The sequence below is a fragment of the Hylaeus anthracinus genome, unplaced genomic scaffold, assembly GCF_026225885.1.
Source record: "Hylaeus anthracinus isolate JK02 unplaced genomic scaffold, UHH_iyHylAnth1.0_haploid 11989, whole genome shotgun sequence".
NCBI lineage: Eukaryota > Metazoa > Arthropoda > Insecta > Hymenoptera > Colletidae > Hylaeus > Hylaeus anthracinus.
The window spans coordinates 611687-635868 of record NW_026534337.1 but is presented as its reverse complement, the minus strand read 5'-3'; the positions used below and the strand labels follow the sequence as shown (position 1 = coordinate 635868).

Here is a 24182-nt window from a genome sequence, read left to right as displayed (position 1 = left end):
TATGCCTTCGGGCTTTTTCCCTTCGTTAATCATTCATCAAGGGTTTTTTATCCCTTCGGGCTTTTTCCCTTGCATAGACGCTAAAATAAACTATTACTTTTCATTCACCACAGCCACAATTCATTATTTATAATACCTTTATTTTTACCTAAACATCCTGTCGGACAGTTACGAATTTCGATCCTTCCTCGAACCGTCTTTATCTCCTGCGTGTGTTTAGATTATTCTAGACCTGAAACCAAAGGGGGAACGAGTTCGAAAGAGTATATCATATATAATAAGAGTATTAGAATATTCTAATACTAATAAGAGTATATTTCGGGATATTTGGAGTATATTTCGAAAGGACAGATCATTCTTGTCCGAACCGAGGTAAGACCGAGTCAAAACAGTCAAGATATTTTAATCGAATCGATTGAGGTTTTTTATGTTAAAGAGTTTCGATCGAACACTCCTCTTTGCTGTAAGATTAGCTAAACAAGTGTTTTATATTACACAAATATAAGAAAAACAAGAGCATTATGTATTTTTTGAAATACTTGGTAAACAAATCCCTCTAGTACCACAAATCGAAACTAACTTGAACATATATCGGGGGAATAGGTTAAGTTATTTGTTAATAAATGGTGAATTTATTTACTCAATTATTAAATTATTTACAGTGTTCCACGTAATTTGCTTGACTATATTTACTTCAAACTGGATTTTTTCATACAATTCTTACAAGATTTGGAAAAATATACGTTTTTGTAAGTATTTTAATGAATACATGCACATGCTGGAAGTTTCAATCGTATTTATTACTATTACTTGTTAACATAGATAAATTATAATTTAATTCATTGCATTGCATTTTATTTCAGATAAGAATGTACTTACTATGTTATCTATATCAACAGCTGGCAGATAACATTATAAAAAAGTTACGTTTTAGTGATATGCATGTTCCATTTATTGCAGTAATTATCAACATAATAGATATTCTCTGTTGTTATAATTCTTCCGGTGATGTAAATAGAAGGGAAGAGCTCCATACAAATGTTCTTGTTAGAAACTAGTTCAAAGTCATCTGCGAAACAATACAAGTCAGAACGATGGAAGCCCAAGTCATAGAAGCACAACCTTTCAAGACTTTGAAGGAGCTATATGATAAAGTAAACAATTTACAATTATGGCCACATATTAAGGAACTGCGGGAATCGACGGATTATGTATATTGTGGTTCTGATATAAATATATCAAACATATATCTGAAAAAAGTTGATAGAGAAAACCAACCTAAAACGTTACTTTGTCATGACATGAAAGGTGGCTACCTAGAAGACAGGTAATATTTATAGATAAAAATTTAAGTATTTGACATACATAATAAGTATTACATGTAGTATACATGTTTTCTTCAGATTCATAGGTGGGTCAAAATCTCATGATGCTTACCTTTTTTATCACTGGAGTGTCATTGATACATTTGTGTACTTTAGTCATTACTTTATAACGATACCACCTTTCGGATGGATTAATGCAGCTCATGATCATGGAGTAAAAGTTCTTGGTACTGTAATTACTGAGAGAGAAGGTATTTGGGAGCCTATACTTGAATCCCAAGAGACAGCGAGAAGGTTTGCAGATGCCTTAATTCTGGTTGCAAAATTTTATAAGTTCGAAGGCTGGTTATTGAATGTTGAGAATCAAATTCATAACAATCTAGTTAATAATTTAATATATTTCATGAAATACCTAACAGAATGTATTCATACACAAATTAGAGATTCTGAAGTTATTTGGTACGATAGCATAACTAATAATGGAGAGTTGAATTGGCAAAATGAGATAAATGATAAAAATGTGTAAGTGTATCGCTTGTATTTTTATAATTGTATTTTTTGACTTTTTATGGTACTTCAATCCAATAGTTTGTATTTAATATTCCAGAGAATTCTTCTTAAATTGCGATGGCATTTATTTGAATTATAATTGGACCCAGTCAAAGCTTTTAAATAGTTATACACTTGCAAGAAGCCACAATCGTAATGTGCAAGATATTTATGTAGGGTTGGATGTTTGGGGAAGAGGTTGTCCTGGTGGCGGTGGCTTCAACTCTTCATATGTAATTATAATAACATTACAAATTCTATTTAAATAAAAATGATTTAAAATTTATCTATTGTATCATAATGTATAGGCTTTGGAAAAAATACGACAACAAGGGTTGTCAGTTGCTATTTTTGCATCAGGTTGGACCCACGAATTTTTCGGACCCAAAACGTTTCATGAATTAGAAACTTTATTCTGGGCGCAACTGTTTCCTTATTTGTACGTTCATGTACCTATTTATGAAAATGAAGTATTCAAAACATCCTTCTGCCATGGAAATGGTAGTTCTCATTACCGCTATGGAGAGGTAAATTGAACTACTTCCAAATATTACATTATACAAAATCATAATTATCGTACAACTTAAACGAACACGTTCTACAGGTACAATTCGAGATGCGTGTTGTAGAAGGAAAAAATATATTTGAAAGAAAATCGTTTTATAATTTAGCCATGCAAAAGCCTCAGATTTCTGTGCCTATTCCACATCTGAAATTTATGCATGTTCTTAGAAATTCGGAAAACGAAGGTGATAAGAGTCAGTGTTCGAAAATGCCGATAGAATGTATTTACGAAACAAAAAAACATGCTATTCGAATATTAAAAAACATCGTAAACATCGAAGATAAATCGTCCATATCAGACATAAACTACTTTGAATTTTGCGATCAATTCTCTTACGAGGGTGGTGGTTGTCTAAAATTAATAACGAATGATCCTAAATTGTATCACAGGTGAGAATTATATACATATTTTATAATAAAAATTGTTATGCCCAACTAACTATTTTGTATTGTTTTTTATATAGATTATTTCTAATTCACATTGAATTTCAACAAGACATCCATGCAACTGTTGTATACGAAGAAACGGGATCACTCGAGGGAAACGCAATACGAAACGAACCGATATTGATACTGGCTAACGATACTGGCTTGAAATCTATCATGTCATACAGATCGGAAAACGTCAACCCCAGATGGAAAAAGTGGTAAGTCGACAAAATACAGTGACTCACAAAATTGATCAAACACTTTCTTTTTATTGTATTATTTAATCGCGCGATGTGTAATCGTTATTTATACATTTTTGAAAAGATGTTCAATGTATAATTTGATTTTTTACATTAATGACAAAAATGCAAAATGTATCAAAGAAAACATTGATTAGAAAAATGATAAATCAATAAGTGGAAAGCTGGATTTAATAGAAAAACGTGACTTTAACATGAAATTCTTCTAATGGTTTGTATATCTACAATAACTTTCTATATATATTTTCTTTAGTATACTTTCTACAAGTTTTCTACATTGTTCAGAACTAATCTTGTTTCACACTTTCATTGAATTACACCATAATAACAAAACATTAGAATCAGTTTCATTAAATTTGACAATTACTTTCTTTAACCCTTTGACAAGTAAGAATTTTTGGGACATACACACAGTTTATGAGTAGGCTTTGTTCCGTACATAAACAAAATTTTATTTCTTATATATATTTGACTGCATACTTTAATACATAAACTAGTAAGTTATTTAGTAGTAGTTATTTAATAATTATATTACATGTATTGTATATCATATTCATTTTTAAATGAATGCGGAATCTGAAAATTTTTTGTTATTATTTGATAAAATTTTTAAAACAGCAAAATACAATGTAGTGTATCAGATAAGTACTTACTTCCAAAGTGTTAAAATTCATTTTTTGTGCAACGAAGAGTTAATTGGGCCGAAATATTTTCAATAAGGCTTAGGTCTGTTGATTGTAACGGTCAAATCACGACATTAAATCATTTATTTTGATGCCGTGTATTCGTAGTACTTGACGAGTATTTAGAGTCGTTATTGTACTACAAAGTTTTAATTTCTCCGTACTTACTGACGATAGTTGATATGTAGTTCTTTTTTCTTAAATTGAATATTTTTGGTTGCATCAACTCATAATGGTCATTAACAACCACAATAGTAAAAATACTTGGGCTTAACTTAGTGTCAAACTGCACACGGATGTAGAAAGACACATTTCGATAGATTATATAATGTTAATAATTTTAACGTGTTTCAACAACTGTAGTATGTTAGAACATGATTTGACACTGTTGGTTATCTCTCTGAGGTTGCTATTTATCCGGTAAAGGCTTTATCATCTATTGTACTTTTGACAGACCGTTGAAATGTGTTCCATCATCATATCGATGTTGTAATCACATGTTGGTTGAAGAACTCTATTCTTGATTTTGGTTCTTTTAAACAGGACTCGGTTTATACGAACTTGAGAATTCCATCTTTCCTTCCAAACTATGGCATATATGCCTTTTTAATCGACTTCGAAATGAAGGAGGTTACTCAATTCGACATACAGGGTGTCCATGCTAAAGTGTGACAGACGCATATTTCAATAACTATTGATGATACGAAAAAATTGTTTATATGTATATTGCAGGATACAATGGGCTCTATATTGTGACGTAAACGAAAATTTTTTTATATTATTAATTTTAAGGCTTCTTACTCCGAGACGGATGGACCAATCGGATCGAAATTTCTTGCTTATGGTAAAGCATCACTGCCACTTTATCCCATATAAAAACATTTGGCCTTATGTATGTCTAAACAGTCAGCAATGAGGTGGTTATTGTTTGCCTAAGCTTCGCAGATATTGGTGTCAAAGTTGATTAAACTGTCTATTGTGATGTGATACTCTCTGAAGCCCTATTGATGAATTGATAGTCAATTGTTCCTTCTTAGATACCATTTTAAATGTTTGAAGATCATCTTTTCCATAAACTTGCATAAACAGTATGTTACAGCAATAAATTTATAGTTGCTGATATAATTCTTTTCCTTTTTTGGTTTTTGAATAGGTACTATAGTTGCCTTTCGCCATTGTTGAGGTAATACATTGTTGTATATATTTTATAAATAGTTAAATGTAGGGGTGTGCGACTTATTCTCTACGGTTAACACTCGTTAATCCTATGTATCTATTTACACTTATTTACAATCGTGCACGGTGGCGACTTTCGCGAGGCACGCCGTTCGATGCGGAATCGGTGGCCGCGCGAGAAGTGCGGGAGCTTCTCCGCACGGGAACGTCAACGGGGAACCAGTGCACGCGACAGGAACGCTCGGTCGTGCAATCGGCCGGTGGGACGAGCTGTGCGAGCGGGTGACTCTTCACACAGGCGAGTCGGTCGAAAGACGGATGCACGAGAAGGGAGAACTCTTCGTGCAACCGGATCGGTGGGACGATCTGTGGAAGAAGGACACTCTTTGCACAGTCGGTTCGATCGGGAGACAATCGTTCGAGAAGGGAGTACTCTTCGATCAATTGCTTCGGATAGGAGAGAGATGGTTACGAGGAACTCGGTTTGCCGTCTCGAGGATTTCTGGTTTTCGGTATTCGGAGGGCCACCTTATATACTAATTTCGGCCGCGTTTCCGAAATAGTATGTGTTTATCGGTGTGCCGGCAGCCCGTGTTTGCGTCCGCGGCTGTTGACAGTTCTTGTCTCTGAAGGTTAAGCTGCGTGGGAACGCGATTCCCACGGTCGGCGATTCGGTAATATTTCGATGCGATTATTTGCATGCTATTCGTGACGCTTCTAGGCGAAGCGTCACAAGTTCCCAGGAGGCTTAGCGAGCACTACCATATCTTAATTCCGTAATTCCGTATTTATTTAAAGTGTTAAGGATACATTAGATGCCTGATTACACTACTAAGTGTTCTTAAATTAATATGAACTTATAACCTTTGGTAATTGTTTACATTAGGGGAGGCATCTTCGATCACCTTGACCTTGATATATGTTGTCAAGGACATGTTCCCGAGTAACTTTTTCTAATAATTTAACCGGCGCTCACTGCTTATTAAAAAGTTATTAATAAAAATGTATTATAAGTATAATACTAGAATCTGCGTATATGTACGTACGCTCGCGTAAGAGGCCGCTGTAAACACACTCGTGTGCTTCAAATGTCAACATTCCAATGATAACTAGAAATGAAAGAGTATAGAATTGAGGAAAAATGGGGGTCCGGGGGCCTGCCCCCCGTCAGGGGTTTGGAGACGAAACCCCCAACAACGAATACTGCAGTGCATCACGCAGGTGTGTACACGGTTACCCTGAGGGGTGTTTATATTTCTGCGGGGGGTCTGGGGGGCGCAGCACCCAAGCATGCGTATATCTTCGAGGCATATGGTTTCAGCTGGAAAACCTTTTACAAAATTTAAAAATCTGTGCGTGTGCTGGGGGCTGCGCCTCCAGACCCCCGCAGAAATATAAACACCCCTCAGGGTAACCGTGTACGTACCTGCGTGGTACGCTGCAGTATTTGTTGTTGGGGGTTTTGCCCCGAGACCACTGATCGGGGGCAGGCCCGCGGATCCCCATTTTTTTCATTGTACTCCATTGCTTTTGGGAAATGTGTGGTGTATGGTTATCGTACAAGTAACAAGTTGAGGTAGTAATTTATTCGTTATGTTCATCCAATGGATAGAAATAGGACATAATTTCGAAAAATATATAATACATTTTTATTAATAACTTTTTAATAAGCAGTGAGCGCCTGTTAAGTTATTAGAAAAAGTTTCTCGGGAACATGTCCTTGACAACATATGTCAAGGTCAAGGTGATCGGAGATGCCCCCCGTAATGTAAAAATTTACCTAACCTTTCCGTACATTTTTAACTTAACCTAACTTCTGCCAGGAGTGCGAATTACAATTTATTATGCATTCATTCTCGTTCTCTTTTCTTTTCTAAAATCTAATTACAAGTCTCTCGTTCTTTTTCCGTAAGTCTTCATATCGTTTTTCATACCATATTTAAAAAAAAAAACACTGTTCTCCCTTTCTTTCTCGTGCTCGGTTCGCTCCATTCCATTCCTAGACTCTGTATAGCGCTGGTAGGTGGCGCTTGCGCTCCATTTTGCGCAGACTATACTGAATTCGGGTCTCTATCCCCATACCAGTACCATCGGGTGGAAAATCAAACCCTAGAAAGTTCCGGGTTGGTTGAAATCCCTCGGGCAATAAATCCGGGGGAAGGGGAGACCAATCTCTGTCTCCAATAAGCGACGTTTCTAAACGTCGTCTTGTAACACGGGGGGATACATAACATTCATATACGTTATGGGTTTCCATTGTTAATGGTTTAAATCAGTGCTCGGAATTACTTGCACATTTCGACCCGATTCCTGAAGCACCACCTCCTGTGACCTCACTACCGCTTTAGACTCGACGGCCGAGTCGGCGATCGTACGCGCGACGTTGTTTCTCAGGGACGTACTACAATAGATATGTCAGGTTTGACTCGCGTGAGTAAAAATTTCCTTGCGCTGTCAGTATTTTATTTTTACAGATAAATAAAGTTATTAATGTTATGTTTAGGTTTATAAACACCTTTTATATATACATATAATAACAATAATATATGATATACATGGTTTCACGCGGGTGAAACCCGACATATCTATTGTAGTATGTCCCTGAGAAACAACGTCGCGCGTACGATCGCCGACTCGGCCGTCGAGCCTAGAGCGGTAGTGGGGTCGCAGGAGGTGGTGCTTCAGGAATCGGGCCGAAATGTGCAGGTAATTCCGAGCACTAGTCTAAATGTACCTACGTGTTCATCATCCGATGCGATAAATACTGCGATGGATGGTATGTTTGTTGTAACGGTCTCACCTGATGCGGTGACCATCTTCCCTATATTAGTGAGAAACTCACATACTGGTTGGGTAACATTATCTGGTCCAAGTAAGGACCCATATCTCCTTCTGCGCACAACGAACCTTCTTTGTTTTCGTTCTGTTTTAAATCTATTTGAGACGCGGCCAAGGCTGTGGTGCATGCGTGCAGACTTGCGTCAAATCACGTCCCGGATTTCAGATTTAAAAACCTGTCGCCCGGTTCGATCAAATGATGCTTGCTTTTTGTTTCACACCTCTCTTAAACGACTCGCGTCTGGACGGGATCCTGATCCGTATTGAGTCTATCCTCGCGATTACTATTTATTAGAATTTTTAAGTTTTCGGACTTACTACTTGGTGAGGCCGAGCACCTTTTGGATGTAGTGCTCCCACCGCGGGTCGTTGGATGGGATGGCTCACACTGCTTCACGGGCTCGGGGGATGGTTAACGGGGCGAGCCTCCAAGGTATCGGTGTTGGAGCCGATGCTAGGATTGATGCTGGTACTGATGCTGATGTTGGCGCTGATACTGATACTGATGTTGGTGTTGGTGCTGATGTTCGTAAAAGTTCGTTTCGAATCACTCGCGGCTTCGTTACGCACCCGAACGGACACTTTCCCGATTGCGCTGGTCGTTAATAATCTCGTAGCAACCGCCGAATTTGCTCGCGTCTGCCCGAAGGGTATTTTCGCACTGTTTCGGTGTTTTTGATCTACTGAGAGGGAAAAAGTTGGAATTTATAATAGTTTTAATCGGGAATGAATCTCATGTCCCGCCAATCGTTATCAAGTCCATGCAATCTTTACAACCGCTGGTTTTGCGTCTATTCCTTTTAAAGCCGGCTCCGACGCCTCGACCCTGATCGGAATGTCCGCTTTGCCTTGGATCCGAAAGAAGCCGCGTTAATCAAATCCGTGGCTACTGTTCGGGAAAATCGGCTTTGACGCCTCGATCGACCCTTACAGCAAGCACGAAAGTGACTTGGAACCTGAGTACGATGACGGAAAAGAAACCCACAGCCGAGCAATGTTATTATCTTTAAGATTTCTAAGTGACCGGCTTCAACGCCTCGATCATAAATCGAAAAGATAGTTGGTTTAACTATAATTTATTCCTTTTTCCCTCTCTGAACGCGTCGAATGATTTAAGGGAAAAAATATTGGAATATAGGTTTAATGAATGAGTCTTTTTAATAAGTTTGAATTCTACGTTTATTCAAACGGCTTGGAAGGTGTTACGTGCGACGTGCAACGGCACACGTCTGGAGATTTACCCCTAGCCAATTTTATGAAAAAGGGTTTAAAATACTTGTGGCTAAGGAGCTACTCTAGTCCCATACGGATCCCATTTATCGAAGTCCCTTTATTTTAAATACTATGAGGAGGCTAAGAACGGAATTGTATTGAAGAGAGGGAAAACAAGTGATAGAAAAATTCTGTTACTAAGATGTCAAAATGTGAGTATATTATTATTATAATAGATAGTAATTGAATATATATATTCTTAAGCACAAACTATTGACAATAAAAGGATATTCAATTTAGAACAGTTTTCAGTAACACTTCTGACCTTACACACACATCCATACAACTCATCAGAACAATTTATGAATGTCGCTTGAATTTTATGTTTAGAATTTCCAGTAAGAGAACTCTCAGAGTCAATTTTATTGACTACTGGAAATTATTTGCCAATGTATGCATTAAATAACTGGAAGGGTAAAGGAATTGGCTTACCTACAAATTTATCTAATGATTTAACTGATTAGATGGTCTCTGATTTTGCTGTCGAGTTACTGCTGAAAAGAGAAACACACACACAATAATACCCATCGCACCAATAATATAAAACTTTGAATTTAATGTGCTAAGGTAATTAATATATGAAAATAAAATGAAAGAACTATAGCTACCAAATAATAGAATTAATTAATAATAAAATAAAAAAAAAATATGTGTATTAATGTCTTTCTGTAATGTCTTAATGTATGTGTGTTTCTCTCCTTGTCTTAATCTATCTTTCACTCTCTGAGCCAAGTACGTTCCTTCACTCTTCAGTTACATTTATAATAATGATATTTTACGGTGGATTAATAACTATTGCGAAATTATTCAGTCATTAAAAATGATAAAACATATTTGAATATTAACTCTAAAATATGGCAATAAAATAATCAATAGGTCGCTTATTAAATTTAGCATATCGCTACGGACTGACTGATATAAAGAAATATTAGAATTTTGAAATACATAAAATCAGAAAATAAAGTCAATAGTAGTTTCGATGCTCCTACGTGTGTCTGAAATTAGGAATATTCCAGAATGCTCGATAGTCGGCATTATCAGACCACACGCGAAATGACTTCAAGTTACAATCTGAATGTTCTCAGAAGTAAAACTGATCTATATACATCCGAAGTTTGATCGTGGGACTACGTTGATTTCAAGGAAGGAATTTGTTATACTAATAATCTGAGTCGTGTCGCCAAGAGATTAACTAACTTATAACATCAAAGACCTTCGGTATATTCGATTAGTGAGTTCCCAGAATGCAAATGCATTATCGAAATACATCCGGTCGATGTGGACAAAATGACAAGAGATAAAATTTTGAAATTCGGTACGGAACGTAACAAAGGACACGTTTACTGTTCAAGGAACGGACGAGAACTAAACTGAAAAATCAGGTCTACGAGAAAGAGAAATTTAGCGTCCATTTAAAGAAAGAAAATTCTGCCTGCGCTCTGTTTATTACCCTAGCCTTCGACGACAAGCAGTCAAGGGTCTTCAGACCTGGTGGTGCCAGTCCGATACTCTAAACTTACAGAGAAAAGGGCAGTGTCTCTCAACGCTAGATTCATTTTTGTTGAAGTCAAATTATATGTTTATAATTCAACACGCTTCCTCAAAAATGAATCGGGAATATCTAAAAAATTCTATTTCAAATATTTAATTTAAAAAAAACACAACGTCCTTCCTTGCCTTCCCTGGGAACTACACATGACCCAACATTTGTTGCGAGGATTAGGGAAACCCAGGAAAACCTAATCAGGTCATCTCAAGCACTTAAATTGTAAAAAAAATAATATATAATTTTGCTATATTATTTTAGTCCCACCTTGATTCTGAGCTCCAGAAATTTAACCGCCGGCAATGGCTTCGTAAAGATATCTGCTATCTGGCGTTCTGTGCAAACAAATTCAAGTTTAATAACCTTCTTCTCTATCTGTTCCCTAGAGAAATGATATTTAATGTCGATATGCTTCGATTTCTTATGATTGCCTGGATTATTTGCAATACTAATACAGCCGTTATTATCTTCATATATTATTATCGGCTTTGAAACGTTTATATTGATGCTGATCGTTAAAGATCTTAGCCAAATTCCTCCTCGTACAGCTTCAAAAAGTGCCATGTACTCTGCTTCAGTTGATCAAGCACCTACCGAAGATTGTCTTTTTTTCAATCAGCATCAACATAACCAGTTATTATATTATTGTAATTTCCTCTTATGTAACTCAATTTAATATGACTTGTGCCTTTGAGATACCTTAACACCCTTTTCAAGTTTTGCCAAAGTTCTTTATTGTTTTTATTAGTATACCTGCTTAAAATGTTTACCGCAACATTTAAGTCAGGTCTTGTACACATCATTATGTACATTAAACAACCAATTAAATTTCTACATGGTGCTTCATACTTTTCATCTGAATTCAAAGCTACATAATTCAGTTTACTTGGAAGAGATGTACTAACAGCTTTACTTTCATGCATATTAAATTTTTCTAAGACTGTTTTTATGTATGTACTTTAATCTAAGGTTATTTTTTGATTACTTCTTTCAACCTTTATTCCTAAGAAAAGACTAATTTCTTTCAAATCGGTCATACTAAACCTACTCATTCAATAACTTTTAAAATTATTCATTGTATCCTTATTACTAGTAGCAATCACAAGATCGTCCACATAAAGCACAACATATGTATTTTCAGCTATATTTCCTTTATCTAAAATATATATGCAACGATCAACTGATGAACTTCGAAAACCTTTCGTTACAAGACTCTTTTCAAATTCTTCAAACCAGCACCTTGCTGATTGTTTCAAACCGTATATAGCTTTATTTAATTTACAAACTTGATTGCTTTTACATTTAACTCCTTCAGGAACTTTCATATAAATCTGTTCCTTCAAAGTATCGTTCAGAAAAGCGATCTTTAGATCTATATGATGAAGCAATAAATTGAATTGATTTGCTAGAGCTACTATAAATCTAAAGCTTGTAATTCTTGCAATTGGTGCGAAAGTTTCATTATAGTCAATCAAATACTTTTGACTAAGACCACGTGCAACAAGACGTGCCTTGTATCTCCATGGGTTTCCGAATTCATTATTTTTAATGGTAAATACCCATTTACAATCAACTATATTAACATTTTTCGGTGTTTCAACCAAGGTCTAAGTTTTATTAATTAAAAGTGAATTTAATTCATCATTGATCGCTTGTTCCCACTGAATTTTATCATGCATCTGAATTTGGAAACTTATCCATAAACAATTGTGCACATACAAGAAAATCAAATTGTGTATCATTGTCATTATATGAAATAAGAGGACGTTTCTTAATCCGATCACTCCTTCTAAGCTCATGTTTTTCTTGTTCTTGTACTTTATCATTTTGAGAATCAGACTTATTTTGCATATCTGTTTCAATTACAGATTTATTAATTTCATTACCTAATTCTACTTCTTCAATTACTTTTGTACTCGACTCTGGTATATCTGATTTATCGTTATCAGATTTATGAGATTCCTTGTTTATTTCTACTGATTTTGACTCTACGTCAGATGCATCAAGTAGCTGCGACTTAACATCTATATTCTCGTGCGACGCGATAAAGCAACCGAATCCGAGGTTCACGATAGTGAATAAGCCGCGGCCGTACCGTGGTCGTATCAGGGGCACATGATGTAGCAAGAAGTAGATCACTCGCTCCGCGCCCGTAGCTATTATCGCTTAGATTCTTTCTTACTTTCTAAACGCTTCTCAGTCTAAGATATAGGGTGACGTTCGAATATACAAATACTACATCTATCTTGAACTCATTACAAGGGAAAGATATGTCCGTGGTTCGGATGGTCGATATGCGAACGTCACACAAGAACGCAGTTAATGGCAATTTTCTTGTCAGGCGATCGTCCACCGCCTGCATGTCGCGGTACGTCCGCTCACCCAGGGGCAGGTAACTTGAGAAGTCCAAGTTATGACCCGTTAATTGGTCTAAGGCAATACTGCCTGCTATTGGCCCGACTGAGTACATGGCGCTAGCCATTTCTGGCGTTTCTTTTTCTGCCCGTAATGCCGCTTCCTCGTCGTAATGGTTTTCTTTCGCTTCATCGGGGGGGTTTCCTCGTCGGAGTCCTCCCCGAAGAGTTGCATTTGCCGTTGGTGTGGCTTGTCGTTCCGGTTCAAGTACTCGTTCGACATGCTGGTTTTGGAGTGCCTGGTTCGTCGCCGGGGGGTGTTTATATACAGCCGACTGTATTCCCGCATTTGCGAGAAAGTCGGGACACGGTTTCAACTCCTTCACGTGCGTGGTGCTGGTGTTTGTTTTGTTTATTTCGAGCTACACTAGGTTAGGGCCACGGTGACCGCACACTCGGTATGGCCCTGCGCATTTTGGCGCGAGTTTCGCGTTAAAATCTTTCGCGGCGCCGAAGAGATGATGTGTTTTACGCAGTTCCGACGGCGGGATACCATTCTCGGTGCTTACGATTAAAATACCCTCTCCTGTTGTGCCGAAACGCGCGCCTGGTGATGCCGTGCAATCGTGAACGCGTCGGTGAGACGCGCCAAGCGTTCGACGTGTGGTTGTGGGTTCGATAATTCTTGGTCGGCGGTAACAGTTGCTGTCGGTCGGTAATGGCTGCCCGGTGATGCCATCTCGCGAATGAAATTCAGGAAGGCCGGCGTGAAATTCGTGACCTCGTGTTTTGCCGTATTGTACACGAACGATATTTCCGCAATCCATTGATCCCACTTCTTGTGGTCCTGGCCGGTGAGTTGCCTGATCATGGTTTTTATGACCCGATTGACACGTCCCACCGGGTTACATTGCGGTGAGTAAGGTGGTGTTCTCCTATGTTGGATCCGGTATTCTTGTAGTAATTGTCGGAATTCGCGACTGTCGAATTATCGCCCGTTATCGGATATTACCATCCGCGGGCAGCCGAATCTGAGCGCCACCCGTTCGCGGAAGGTTTTTTGGTACCTTGCGCAGGGTTCCTTGTCCTCTACCTCTTCGAGATCCTCGGGTTGTTGGGACAATGCATCGGCTACGAGGTTGGTGGAGCCTTTTCGGTACTGTATGGTATAATCGTACTGCTGTAATTCTAGGTTCCACCGCGCGAGTCTCCCGATCGGGTTGTCCATCGTTTGTAGCCATTTGAGGGAGCGGTGGTCGGTTAGGACGGTGAAGTGGTACCCTTCGAAGTATGGCCGCATTTTCCGTATGCCCGAAACGACCGCCATTATTCTTTCTCCGTTGTCGAGTAGTTTTTCTCAGCGGCGTTTAGCGTCCTGCTAGCATACGCGATGACGTGTTCTCCGTCCTCGTTTTCCTGCGTGAGCACTGCTCCTAAGCCTTCCTGACTGGCGTCGGTTTGTAGTACAAATGGTCTCGTGAAGTCTGGACAAACAAGAACTGGCGTGGTGGCCAGTTTCTGGCGTAGAGTGTTAAACGCTTGTTCTTCGGTCGACCCCCAGGCCCACTTGCGCCGCTTCTGGAGGAGCTGAGTCAGGGGTCCGGTGATGTCGGAGAAGCGTTTAATGAACCGGCGGTACCACGAAACCATCCCCAGTTGGTGCTGGAACGTCGAGTATTGCTTGAACTTTATCGGGCTCGGTGCGTACTCCATCCTTCGTAATCAAATGCCCCAAGTATTTCAGCTCCGCCCGTACAAAGCTGCATTTGTCGGGGTTGATCTTCAGTTTCGCCCTCTGGAGTCGGTGGAGTACTTCCCTCAGATTTTCCAAGTGTTCCCCGAACGTTTTTCCCATGACGATAATGTCGTCAAGGTATGCGAATGCCCGTGGCTCCAGTTCGGGGCCGATCACGCGATCTAGGAGGCGTTGGAACGTGACCGGCGCGGAGTGGAGGCCGAAGGGCATCACTTTTAATTGGTATAGCCCGCGGCCGGGCACGGTGAAGGCAGTGATGGGTCGACTTTCCGGACCAAGGGGTACCTGCCAGTATTCGTTGACGAGGTCTATCGTAGAAACGTACCGTGCTTCTCTCAGTTTGTTCAAGGTCGCCTCCACCTGTGGTAGCGGGTAGGCGTCCTTCTAGGTGATCTGGTTGATCTTTCTGAAGTCAATGCAGAAGCGTTTCTTCCCATCCTTCTTGTTAGCTAAGACTATGGGAGAACTCCATGGGCTTTGCGACGATTCGATCACTCCTTCGGCTAGCATTTTATTGACCTCCTCGTCGATGATGGCCTGCATAGCTGGGTTCCGTGGTGTATACCGTTGTTTGATTGGAGTGGTATCCGGTCGGAGACGGATGCGGTGTTCGCCCAAATGGGTAGGGGTATTGATGGTTTGGAATTTTGCCAATTCTTCGTCCAAGAGTCGTCGCAATTTCCTAGCCTGGTCCGGGTTGCAGGGCATCTTTCCCCCTGGAGGTTCGACTTCGGCGGTGCCTGCGCCGTAGAGAACGGACCGTCCTTGCACTTGGAGGTGGACGCCTATTTCTTCCAATAAATCCATACCGGCTTGGGTTACGCTCACGGTCCCCAATCTTCGCCGTTAGCGAGACCTGCTGGGTTATCTTCTGCTCTGCGCCATCGGTCATCCGGGCTTGGTGTTCGACGGGGACGGCCCGGATGCCGTGGAGTTGACTTCGGCGTGGCACATCGCTGCGGATGTATGATCGAGCGGCGCCGGTGTCCAGGAGCGCTTGATATTCTGTTCCCAGACACGTAAATGGGAGATAAATGTGGTTATCGCATCTTATTGGTCCTCGAGCAGTGCCACTTCGGCCAGGGGCCGGGGTGCGCCCTCCACCTAGGTCCTGGTAGCGTTTCCCGTCGGCTTCACGCATTGGCAATCCTTGGTGAGCCGTCCCTTTCGTCCGCAGTAGGAACATGATAGTTGCGCGGGTTGTTTGCAATCCAAGCGTCGGTGCCCTCGCTGCCTGCATCGCCAACAGCACGTGTCGCGATCGTACCGTACGGCGATTTCGTGGACAAATCCTTTACTGGTTCGTTGGCGCGGCGCGTCTTCCGTTCTTCGGGATCGTTGTTCCCGCATAAGGGCTTCGTATTCGTTGGCGGCCCTTATTAGTTCTGGTATCGTGGTGATATCGCTCCTTCGAATATATTGGCGATATTCGAGGCGAAGGTTGCGATATATTCGCTCCAATTGGTGGAGTGAGGTGAGGTCGCCGTGGCTTCGCATTATCGTCCGGATGGCGGTGATGAACTCCCGGGCGGTTTCTCCGGGCTTTTGTTTTCTATTGATGATCGTTTCCTCGAGATCTACTAACTTTTCGTTAGGAAGATAGTAGAGTTTAAAATTCTCGAGGAAGTCGCCCCAATTTGCTATGTCGTCTCGTAGGTTACGATACCAGAGGAGGACCTGTCCCCTCAATATCGCGGGCGATTCAAGTCACCGTATGGATAAAAGTCAGAGTTTAGATAAAGTTTCACGTTGGTCAATTTACATGCATCGAAGTTGCTCGCATCTTCAGACATGATATTCTTTTTACCAGTCTGCAGTGCAAAAATGACGTATTGCGGTTTCTCCAGCTGAGTCGCAATTTTAACGGCCCACGAATGTTTTGTCGTACTTTGCAACAAAGGGTACTCGTACAGGTCCCACGAACGAAAACTCATGCTTAGGTATTGCCCGCTTTCCAAAATTCGCGACAACGATAGCTTATTCGTATCATTCAGTACAACGTGAGGCATTCGCCTCGCCTTTAATAATTCGACCACCGGTTCCAGCGAGGAATCTCCAACGATGCAATTATTATCACTGTGCGCGCGTATAAGAATGAGTTCGTGACGAGCGTTGATTACTACTATACGCCTATAATCTTCGCAAAAACCCAACAGCATGTTGAGCGGTACACAAAAGTTAAAGTAACCTATCGGTATGTTTGACTGTGTGATCCATCCAGCATTCCGTAAAATTAGCGATTTGTCAAATGGTAGGGATACAAAATTTTTTATGGTGCTTGTTATTCCAACGTTTCTGTTGCGATCAATCTCCACACCATTCAGTTCATATCGAATTTCATCAAACATAAAGACGACACAATTGTTTCCGAGGTGTGCTTCCACCCCTTCCTTTGGTTTCTTTACTCTGAATCTTCCTTCAACGTATAGAAAGCTCTCGCATGGTAACGTGTATAAATCCTGCTGTTGTATAGGTCGTCAAAGATCGGTTCGCCTCCAATGTTTAAAATATTAGCCATTTCGTACAACGAAATCCAACGATTTCAGAAATTCAACATTTGATGGAGTCAACTTCGCAGGTGATCGAATTGTCTTCTCGCCCAATGGTTTTAGACAGCCAATATTCGATATAGTGAGTTTCGCAGGTGATCGAATTGTTCTCTCTTTGTTTTCACGTGTCGTCTGCTCCGTTTCGTTCAACACAAGCATCTCCCACTACTGCCGTTGTCTCCGTACATGCAGTCGAACGATGATCTGCTCCCCTCGAAAATCTAACAATTGACCGTCTTGATCCACGACGCGAATCGTCAAATCCGAAATGCTTCGTGCAGTGATCGGAAGGTAAATGATCTGTGTCGGTCTTTCCGATATCTTATATCCAGGTGGAACGGTAGGCGAAAACTCGTGTATCGTGTGCACGCTCTTGTTATTGCTGTACGTTGCCGTCACGCCAGCCGTCACGTTGCATTCAATGCGAATAATATTTACGTTCATTACATTGATTGGCGCATCCGATTCGTACCATTTTCGCGGTTGCAGCAACCGATTCGTCGAAAACCCCAGCAACGAGACAATAGTATTGGGTTTGGTAAAATTAATGCTGTAATCGCACTTGATTTCGCTCTTCATCGTATTGTTGTTAGCTCTAAGTATGAAGGGGTTCCCCTCATTACCCTGCGAAAGCGATCGTCGCAAATACGTGTGAATGTCATCCAGCTCGTAAGATCCTTCGGGAATAATGATTTCCTTATCATCGTTATCGTAGTAAAATTTATTATTCGACAAATTTACATTCGGTATCGTGTAATAAGTTTCAAAGTTTGTAAGACCGAGCTCGTAATCACCATCGCTCAGATCAATGGGCGGAAAATAGCTTACTGCGAGAATGCTACCTTGGCCGGAGAACGTTAACGTCAGCGACATGTTCAAACGAATACTGGAGTTAAAGTGTGCAATGACTGCCCTTAAGGGGAGGTTACCGTCGAGATGCATGAAACATGCGTGAATTTTTGGAATTTTTTTTTAATATAAAATAAATACTTTTGGATGTAGGTTTCAAAGTAATGATAATGAGTGCTTTAACGCGTGCGTATGGAAACTGGCTCCCAAACATCTTCATTGCGGTGTGAAAACAATTGATGTAGCCACATATATATCTCTATTGGAATCTTTAATGAAGGCTACTCATCCATTTTGAAGACAAGGAATACGCTAGGGATCATCGTCGGGACGAACAGCAGGAACATATATTCTTGTATAAATGAAAGATAAATTTCATTTTTTTTTATAAACAAAAAAGTCCAAAATGGCGGCTCCAGCTCAGATGAAATAAATAAATGCACGACGTCGTTTGTTCTACGCGAGGCGCTTCACAGCCTTTCTAGTTTATTTGAAACAAAAACGGATGTCGAATTATTAAAGTAGAATAAATTTGAGAGGCCTTACTGTTTTTCATTTTCTAAAAATTCCCTAGATAAGAAAATGGCAGCCGTTTGAAAAAAAAAAACGAATTTTTTTGCTGTTTTTTTGCTTCAATGAACGGAAAAAAGTGTGTCAATCAATTTTTAACAAAAATCACTTCGTGATGGCGCCGCAAATTGAATTTCCTTTCAACTGGTGGAGGAATCATGAGAATCAGTCAATCCGTTGAAGCTGTAGAGCGCCCCGCGCTCTAAGAAATACTGTTTCGAGGAAAACGCATTTAAAGTTTGAAATTCCAAGAAATCGTATTTAATGTTTGTTTTTGACAACTTACATTTATACAGCTATTCCAGCACCATACAAAGGTCCTTTTTCTTCCTCGAAGAGCTTATTTTGAATAATCTGAAGGTTAGTTTTTTCTACCCTGGCCTTTTTTGCATAGTCGGACATATTTTTTTTCGCTGCCGCCACGCGCTTCCTGTCAGTCAGCTCCGCGAAGTTCCTGCTGTTCGTCCCGACGATGATCCCTAGCGTATTCATTGTCTTCAAAATGGATGAGTAGCCTTCATTAAAGATTCCAATAGAGATATACATGTGGCTATTTCAATTGTTTTCACACCGCAATGAAGATGTTTGGGAGCCAGTTTCCATACGCACGCGTTAAAGCACTCATTATCATTTTGTGTGTTTCCACCGGTACATCTTTTCAACAAATCTTCACTAGAGAGAGCCTCGTACACTGGTAGAATGGCTTTTTGAACTGTTTCATCAAGGTCAGATTCGTGGTGAAAATCAGCAAGTTGACCAGTGGCTTCTGCGATGCGCCACTTGCACCAACTTTTTGCTCCTGGCGGGCAGTTTTCATGTCGAGGATTGTCATCCGTGGAACATTTATGGTGGAATGTTGCCCACACAGCCTTTTTCATTTCATCTACCGAATCAGGGTGCCTTCTGATAGCTAGTCCATAATACACTGTAAGGTCTTTAATCACTTTATCGGTCAACTTGCCTTTGCCTTTGCCTCCGATCCCTTTATTTTTTTTCTTGACATTGCGTAGTCGAGTGCCCATCCGCTTTTGGACATGACCTATATATTTCTTCTTCTGTATAGCGAAGTCACTATACGGATCATAATCAAGCAGAGCACGGTAAGTTTTAGTGTCTCCATCGCCGATATATGTAGCATATTTTACGCCGAGCAACTCTTCGGAGCGAGAAAACATTTCTATCATGCCATCGACTTCCATCTTACCAGCACTTCCGGAATGATTTATGCTGCAAATTTCTTTGTGAGTCTCGTACCAATCCTCATATTCCGAGGTTTCTTTTGCAGTTGACCAATTGCTGCACAAAATGAAGACTTGTTCATGAAATTTACAATTTTGTGTGTGTATTTCCCAATCAACGTTGCAATGCCGAATAACGAAGAGAAATCTCGTTTCTTCCAAGATCCGTCGCCAGATACACTCAAATGCGTTTCTTCATTTCCTGCTTCCATGTTTTTCTATTTTTCTTCGTGAACTGCCTTTTGTTGAATGATTTCGAATGTGCTCTTCGCTGCCTTATGTAGATTGCCGAGAAATGTATAGTACGTGCTATGTCCAAAGCCAGTAGACAATTCCATTAATGAACAGAAAACATTTATCGAGCGTAACCGAAGTCCCAAAATACGCATTACAAACATAAGACGACGATTTATCTCATAAGCCATATTCAGTAAAGGACTCGAAGAGATGCGGCGTTGATTTTTGCATTTACACGTGAGAAGTAAATTAAAGCCAAGTCCACGTTCACACATGCGACTAAATTTTACATCCCCGTCACATTCTTTGCACTTTAGACACTGAGATAAAAAGTTAAACACAGTTAAAAAATCAAGAACAACATAATTATGTCCAACGTCCACTTCGATGTCATCATAATTTGCATCCTTCATTTTCGTGGCTGAAGTGCTAGCAAAAAGCATTCTCGTTCTCCATTTTCTCAGCATTGTATATAAACTTCTTCTTTCGTGAACGATTTGGATGAACATCACCATGAGATTTCCGTGAGTTCGCCATTTTTGTAAAACTCTCTAAACAATCTCCGCACAACACTCTAAACAATCTCCGTACAACTCTCTCATCAACTCTGTAAACAATCGCCGCACAATTAATAATATGCTGGGTATGAATTTTCCTTACCAACCGTAGATAATATAACATTATCATTTAAAGGCCATCTATTGGCATGAAAAGGAAAACTATTCACTAATAGGAAGCGAGAAAAGCTCCTCAGCTACCTGTTTCCCAGCCGGTGCGGTGGCGGACGGTTCCGCTCAGCAGGCTATAAATTCTAAAATACCTTAGATATGGAAATATTCTTTTACCTACGTGTTCTGAACACTTTAAGGATGCAAATTATGTGAAAAAAAAAATCGAATTTTTCATCGTTATGAACGGTAATCTCCCCTTAAATTGATTGTCAACCGTCTGCAGAAACTGTAAACATAGCTGTCCACAATTGCTCTGATTATAGCGCTGATAAGGTTTGTGATTATACTCGATTATGCTATTCTTGAAATACTGTATCAGTTCCCTCGGCGGTTGAAGATTGCCAAAACTATCGGAATATATGGTGCGAGTTCCCCATTTTGCGTACGCAACCCAATGAGTATCAGGTCCCTCGAAAGTATCCAAATTTACGAAACCACTCTCGTTCCTGTGTATCCCATCTGTTGGTAAAGTATTGCGCATAAAAATACCCCTGAAATATGGAATACGCATACGCTTTGCCAGATGCTGTAGTTGTACGTTGGTGGTTACGCCTTCAAGCATTTTAATTTTGACGTTTTTTTTTTCTCTTTGAAATTCCTCGTCCGCGTTTGTACGGCGCAAGATAAAGTCCACGGCCTTCCATAGCACGATTATGACGTTGCAGCTCCTCCAGCTGTTTTCGCGCAGACTTGGCGTCATTCACGGCCTTAGCCACGCCAGCAGCACCAACGGTTAACGCTCCTATAGCTGATAACGCGGGAAGGAGAAATGGAAGGATACCGCCACGTTTTGCTATCGGTAGAGCTCGCTCCCCCTTGTTCTTCTTACTACGACTCTTTTTCTTCTTGAGCCCCATTCCGAGCTTCGTCTTAGCTTTTATCGCAGTCCAAACAGCTGCAGCAGTCGCCCTTTCGCCGAATGTAGCGTCCTTCGCAGTTATACGCTGGCGTGCTCGATCAGCTAAAATTCGATCTGCCTCGTGACGATTAGTCAAATCTTTGTTTCGAGAGTACGCAATATCGTGTTCTCTGCAAGTTGCATCCAATGGATTGAAATCACAATCACCGCGAGCTAAATGTTTGTCCAGACATGTACCCAGGCCGCAAAATTGATACCCTGGTACGTGTAGCTCAAACGGTAATTTGTTTATTAGAGTATTTACAAGTCCTGTTCCTGTCCTTCTACGCATAGGTAACAATCTTTTTTCATAGGCGTTGGTCCGTCTATGTGCGTACGTTGATATGGACGATCGTAATGCAAGAGACACCTACGATAAGACTGGACTTCAGGATCAGCTCTTATATGTCTCGGCAGTTTATCCCACGCGTAATGAATGTCGCTAGCGAACCGATTCAAGAGTACTATCTTTGGCACGTATTCCAATTGCTCCACAGTCAAGTCGAACAGTGTATCACTATCGATCAGTATGAAAGCCATTTCTACACTGGCTGATACGTCTTGGTCACGCTAGTATAAATACCACCAACATCGACACATACCTTTTCTTTAATTTTTTACCACAGCTACGATGCGGTTCGTACGCCAATCACCTGCGATTAAAGTGACTAATGTAGACAAAAAGGCACAGTCTGAGAAAGAGGTACGCAAACATGGAAATATCCTACCGACCTCTATACGTCCTCTATACCTCTATACGAATTGCGGCAAAACGAACGTGCTGATTAATTTTTTAGAAAGTCCGCACGGTGTTCGCTTCGAAAACGTATACATGTACTCGAAATCATTGCAACAACCGAAATATCGATATCTAGAAAATATATTCTCGTTGATAGACGAAATTGGTTATTTTACATTTTCGAATAACAGCGACATCGTAACACCGAGCGAGGCACTTCCGAATTCGATTTTTATCTTTGACGACATGGCATGCGATAAGCAAAACGCGGTAAGAGAATACTTTGCAATGGGTAGACACTCGGACGTTGACTGTTTCTACCTTTATCAGACATATGCGAAGATACCGAAACATCTGATACGCGACAACGCGAACCTGCTGATCATGTTCAAACAAGATGGTACAAATCTGAAGCATGTATACAACGATCGTGTAAACACTGACATGTCTTTTGAGAATTTCTGCAAATTGTGTACCGCTTGCTGGCAAGAAAAATATGGATTTGTAGTGATTGACAAAGACAGTGCTTTATGGAATGGTCGCTATAGAAAAGGATTTAATGACTTTGCAATATCGTAACACGTTATGGTTAAATTTGTCGAAACCACCAAATATAAAAAAAATCAAGATTAAGCAGTTTTCCCGATATGAACCTGATAGCCTCTACACCGACCTTTAGACCGATTAAGACAGTACCAACAACAACAACAACAACAACAACAACAACAACAACAACAAAACGCTTAGCAAACGAAGATGTTTTGAAAGTTCAAATAGTTATTTCTTGACATCTGTTCGAAGCCAATTGCAAACGCCGGAAGGCGACCCGGCGACGTAGGCGTTGGTATGGATTACGTGTACGGTGTTTATCTCACCAATAATGGACTGATGCTCGGTAATAAACATGTTGACGTGGACAATGCGGATAAAATAATTATCGATGGCATACGATATTCGGGGACACTCGGCCTTTATGAACTGATATTCAAGAAAACTCCAGATAACGACATTTACACTGAGGCTGATGAACGCAAATACAGGGACATACTGCTGACAACGAGTGCGCATAAGCACAAGCACAATTCGTATGGTCAAACATTGGGCAACAGAGGATACAAGTATAACCATGTAATCAAGCCTTTATTGCAAGATAAAAAAATTGGAAAAGGCATACCGTGTTCCATGAGATTAACAAAAAATAACATTGATTACGTTCACTGGAACGATCCGATTCTTCCACGAAAACATGACAATTATAAAAAGTCGACAAGACTTATTCGACAAAAAGATGATTATTTTTCAAAATTACATTCAGAGCTTGAAAGATCAGCTGAATAAATTAGAGAGGGATATTACCGAATTCCGAAATCTAATGCAGATGCATCAATAGCTAGACGTTGAGACTATTTACCGACCGATCAACCGGTCAACCGACCGACCGACTGGTCAACAGACCGGTCAATCGACCGATTAACCGACCGATCAACCGACCGACCCTTGCGTTGAGCACCGATTTGATGTTTGATAAGACGTGTACGTTAAGTCTTTGCGTCAGTGTCGAGTCATACATGGCTGCGAAGAAAACTCCCAGTATCGAGAAACGGTGTCTTGTGGAAGAA

General features: G+C 40.3%; 1 protein-coding gene and 1 long non-coding RNA gene across 3 annotated transcripts in view; one reads left to right on the top strand and one right to left on the bottom strand.

Annotated features, from left to right (window-relative positions):
- Positions 1-544: 544 nt before the first annotated feature.
- LOC128888008 (uncharacterized) overlaps positions 545-24182 on the top strand; it is a 365762-nt gene continuing 342124 nt past the window's right edge. The window contains exons 1-7 of one of the 2 annotated variants that reach the window (XM_054144586.1): positions 545-749; positions 864-1327; positions 1404-1847; positions 1933-2107; positions 2183-2401; positions 2479-2828; positions 2903-3085. In XM_054144586.1, the coding sequence (XP_054000561.1) occupies positions 1095-1327; positions 1404-1847; positions 1933-2107; positions 2183-2401; positions 2479-2828; positions 2903-3085 (1604 nt within the window). In that variant the 5' untranslated portion in view covers positions 545-749; positions 864-1094. The remainder of the gene's footprint in view (positions 750-863; positions 1328-1403; positions 1848-1932; positions 2108-2182; positions 2402-2478; positions 2829-2902; positions 3086-24182) is intronic. The other variant, XM_054144588.1, reaches the window with a different exon arrangement.
- Positions 3129-4596, bottom strand: LOC128888139 (uncharacterized). The gene is made up of 2 exons (XR_008460193.1): positions 3781-4596; positions 3129-3703 (listed from the first exon to the last, which is right to left on the bottom strand). It is a non-coding gene; the product is annotated as an uncharacterized LOC128888139 (long non-coding RNA).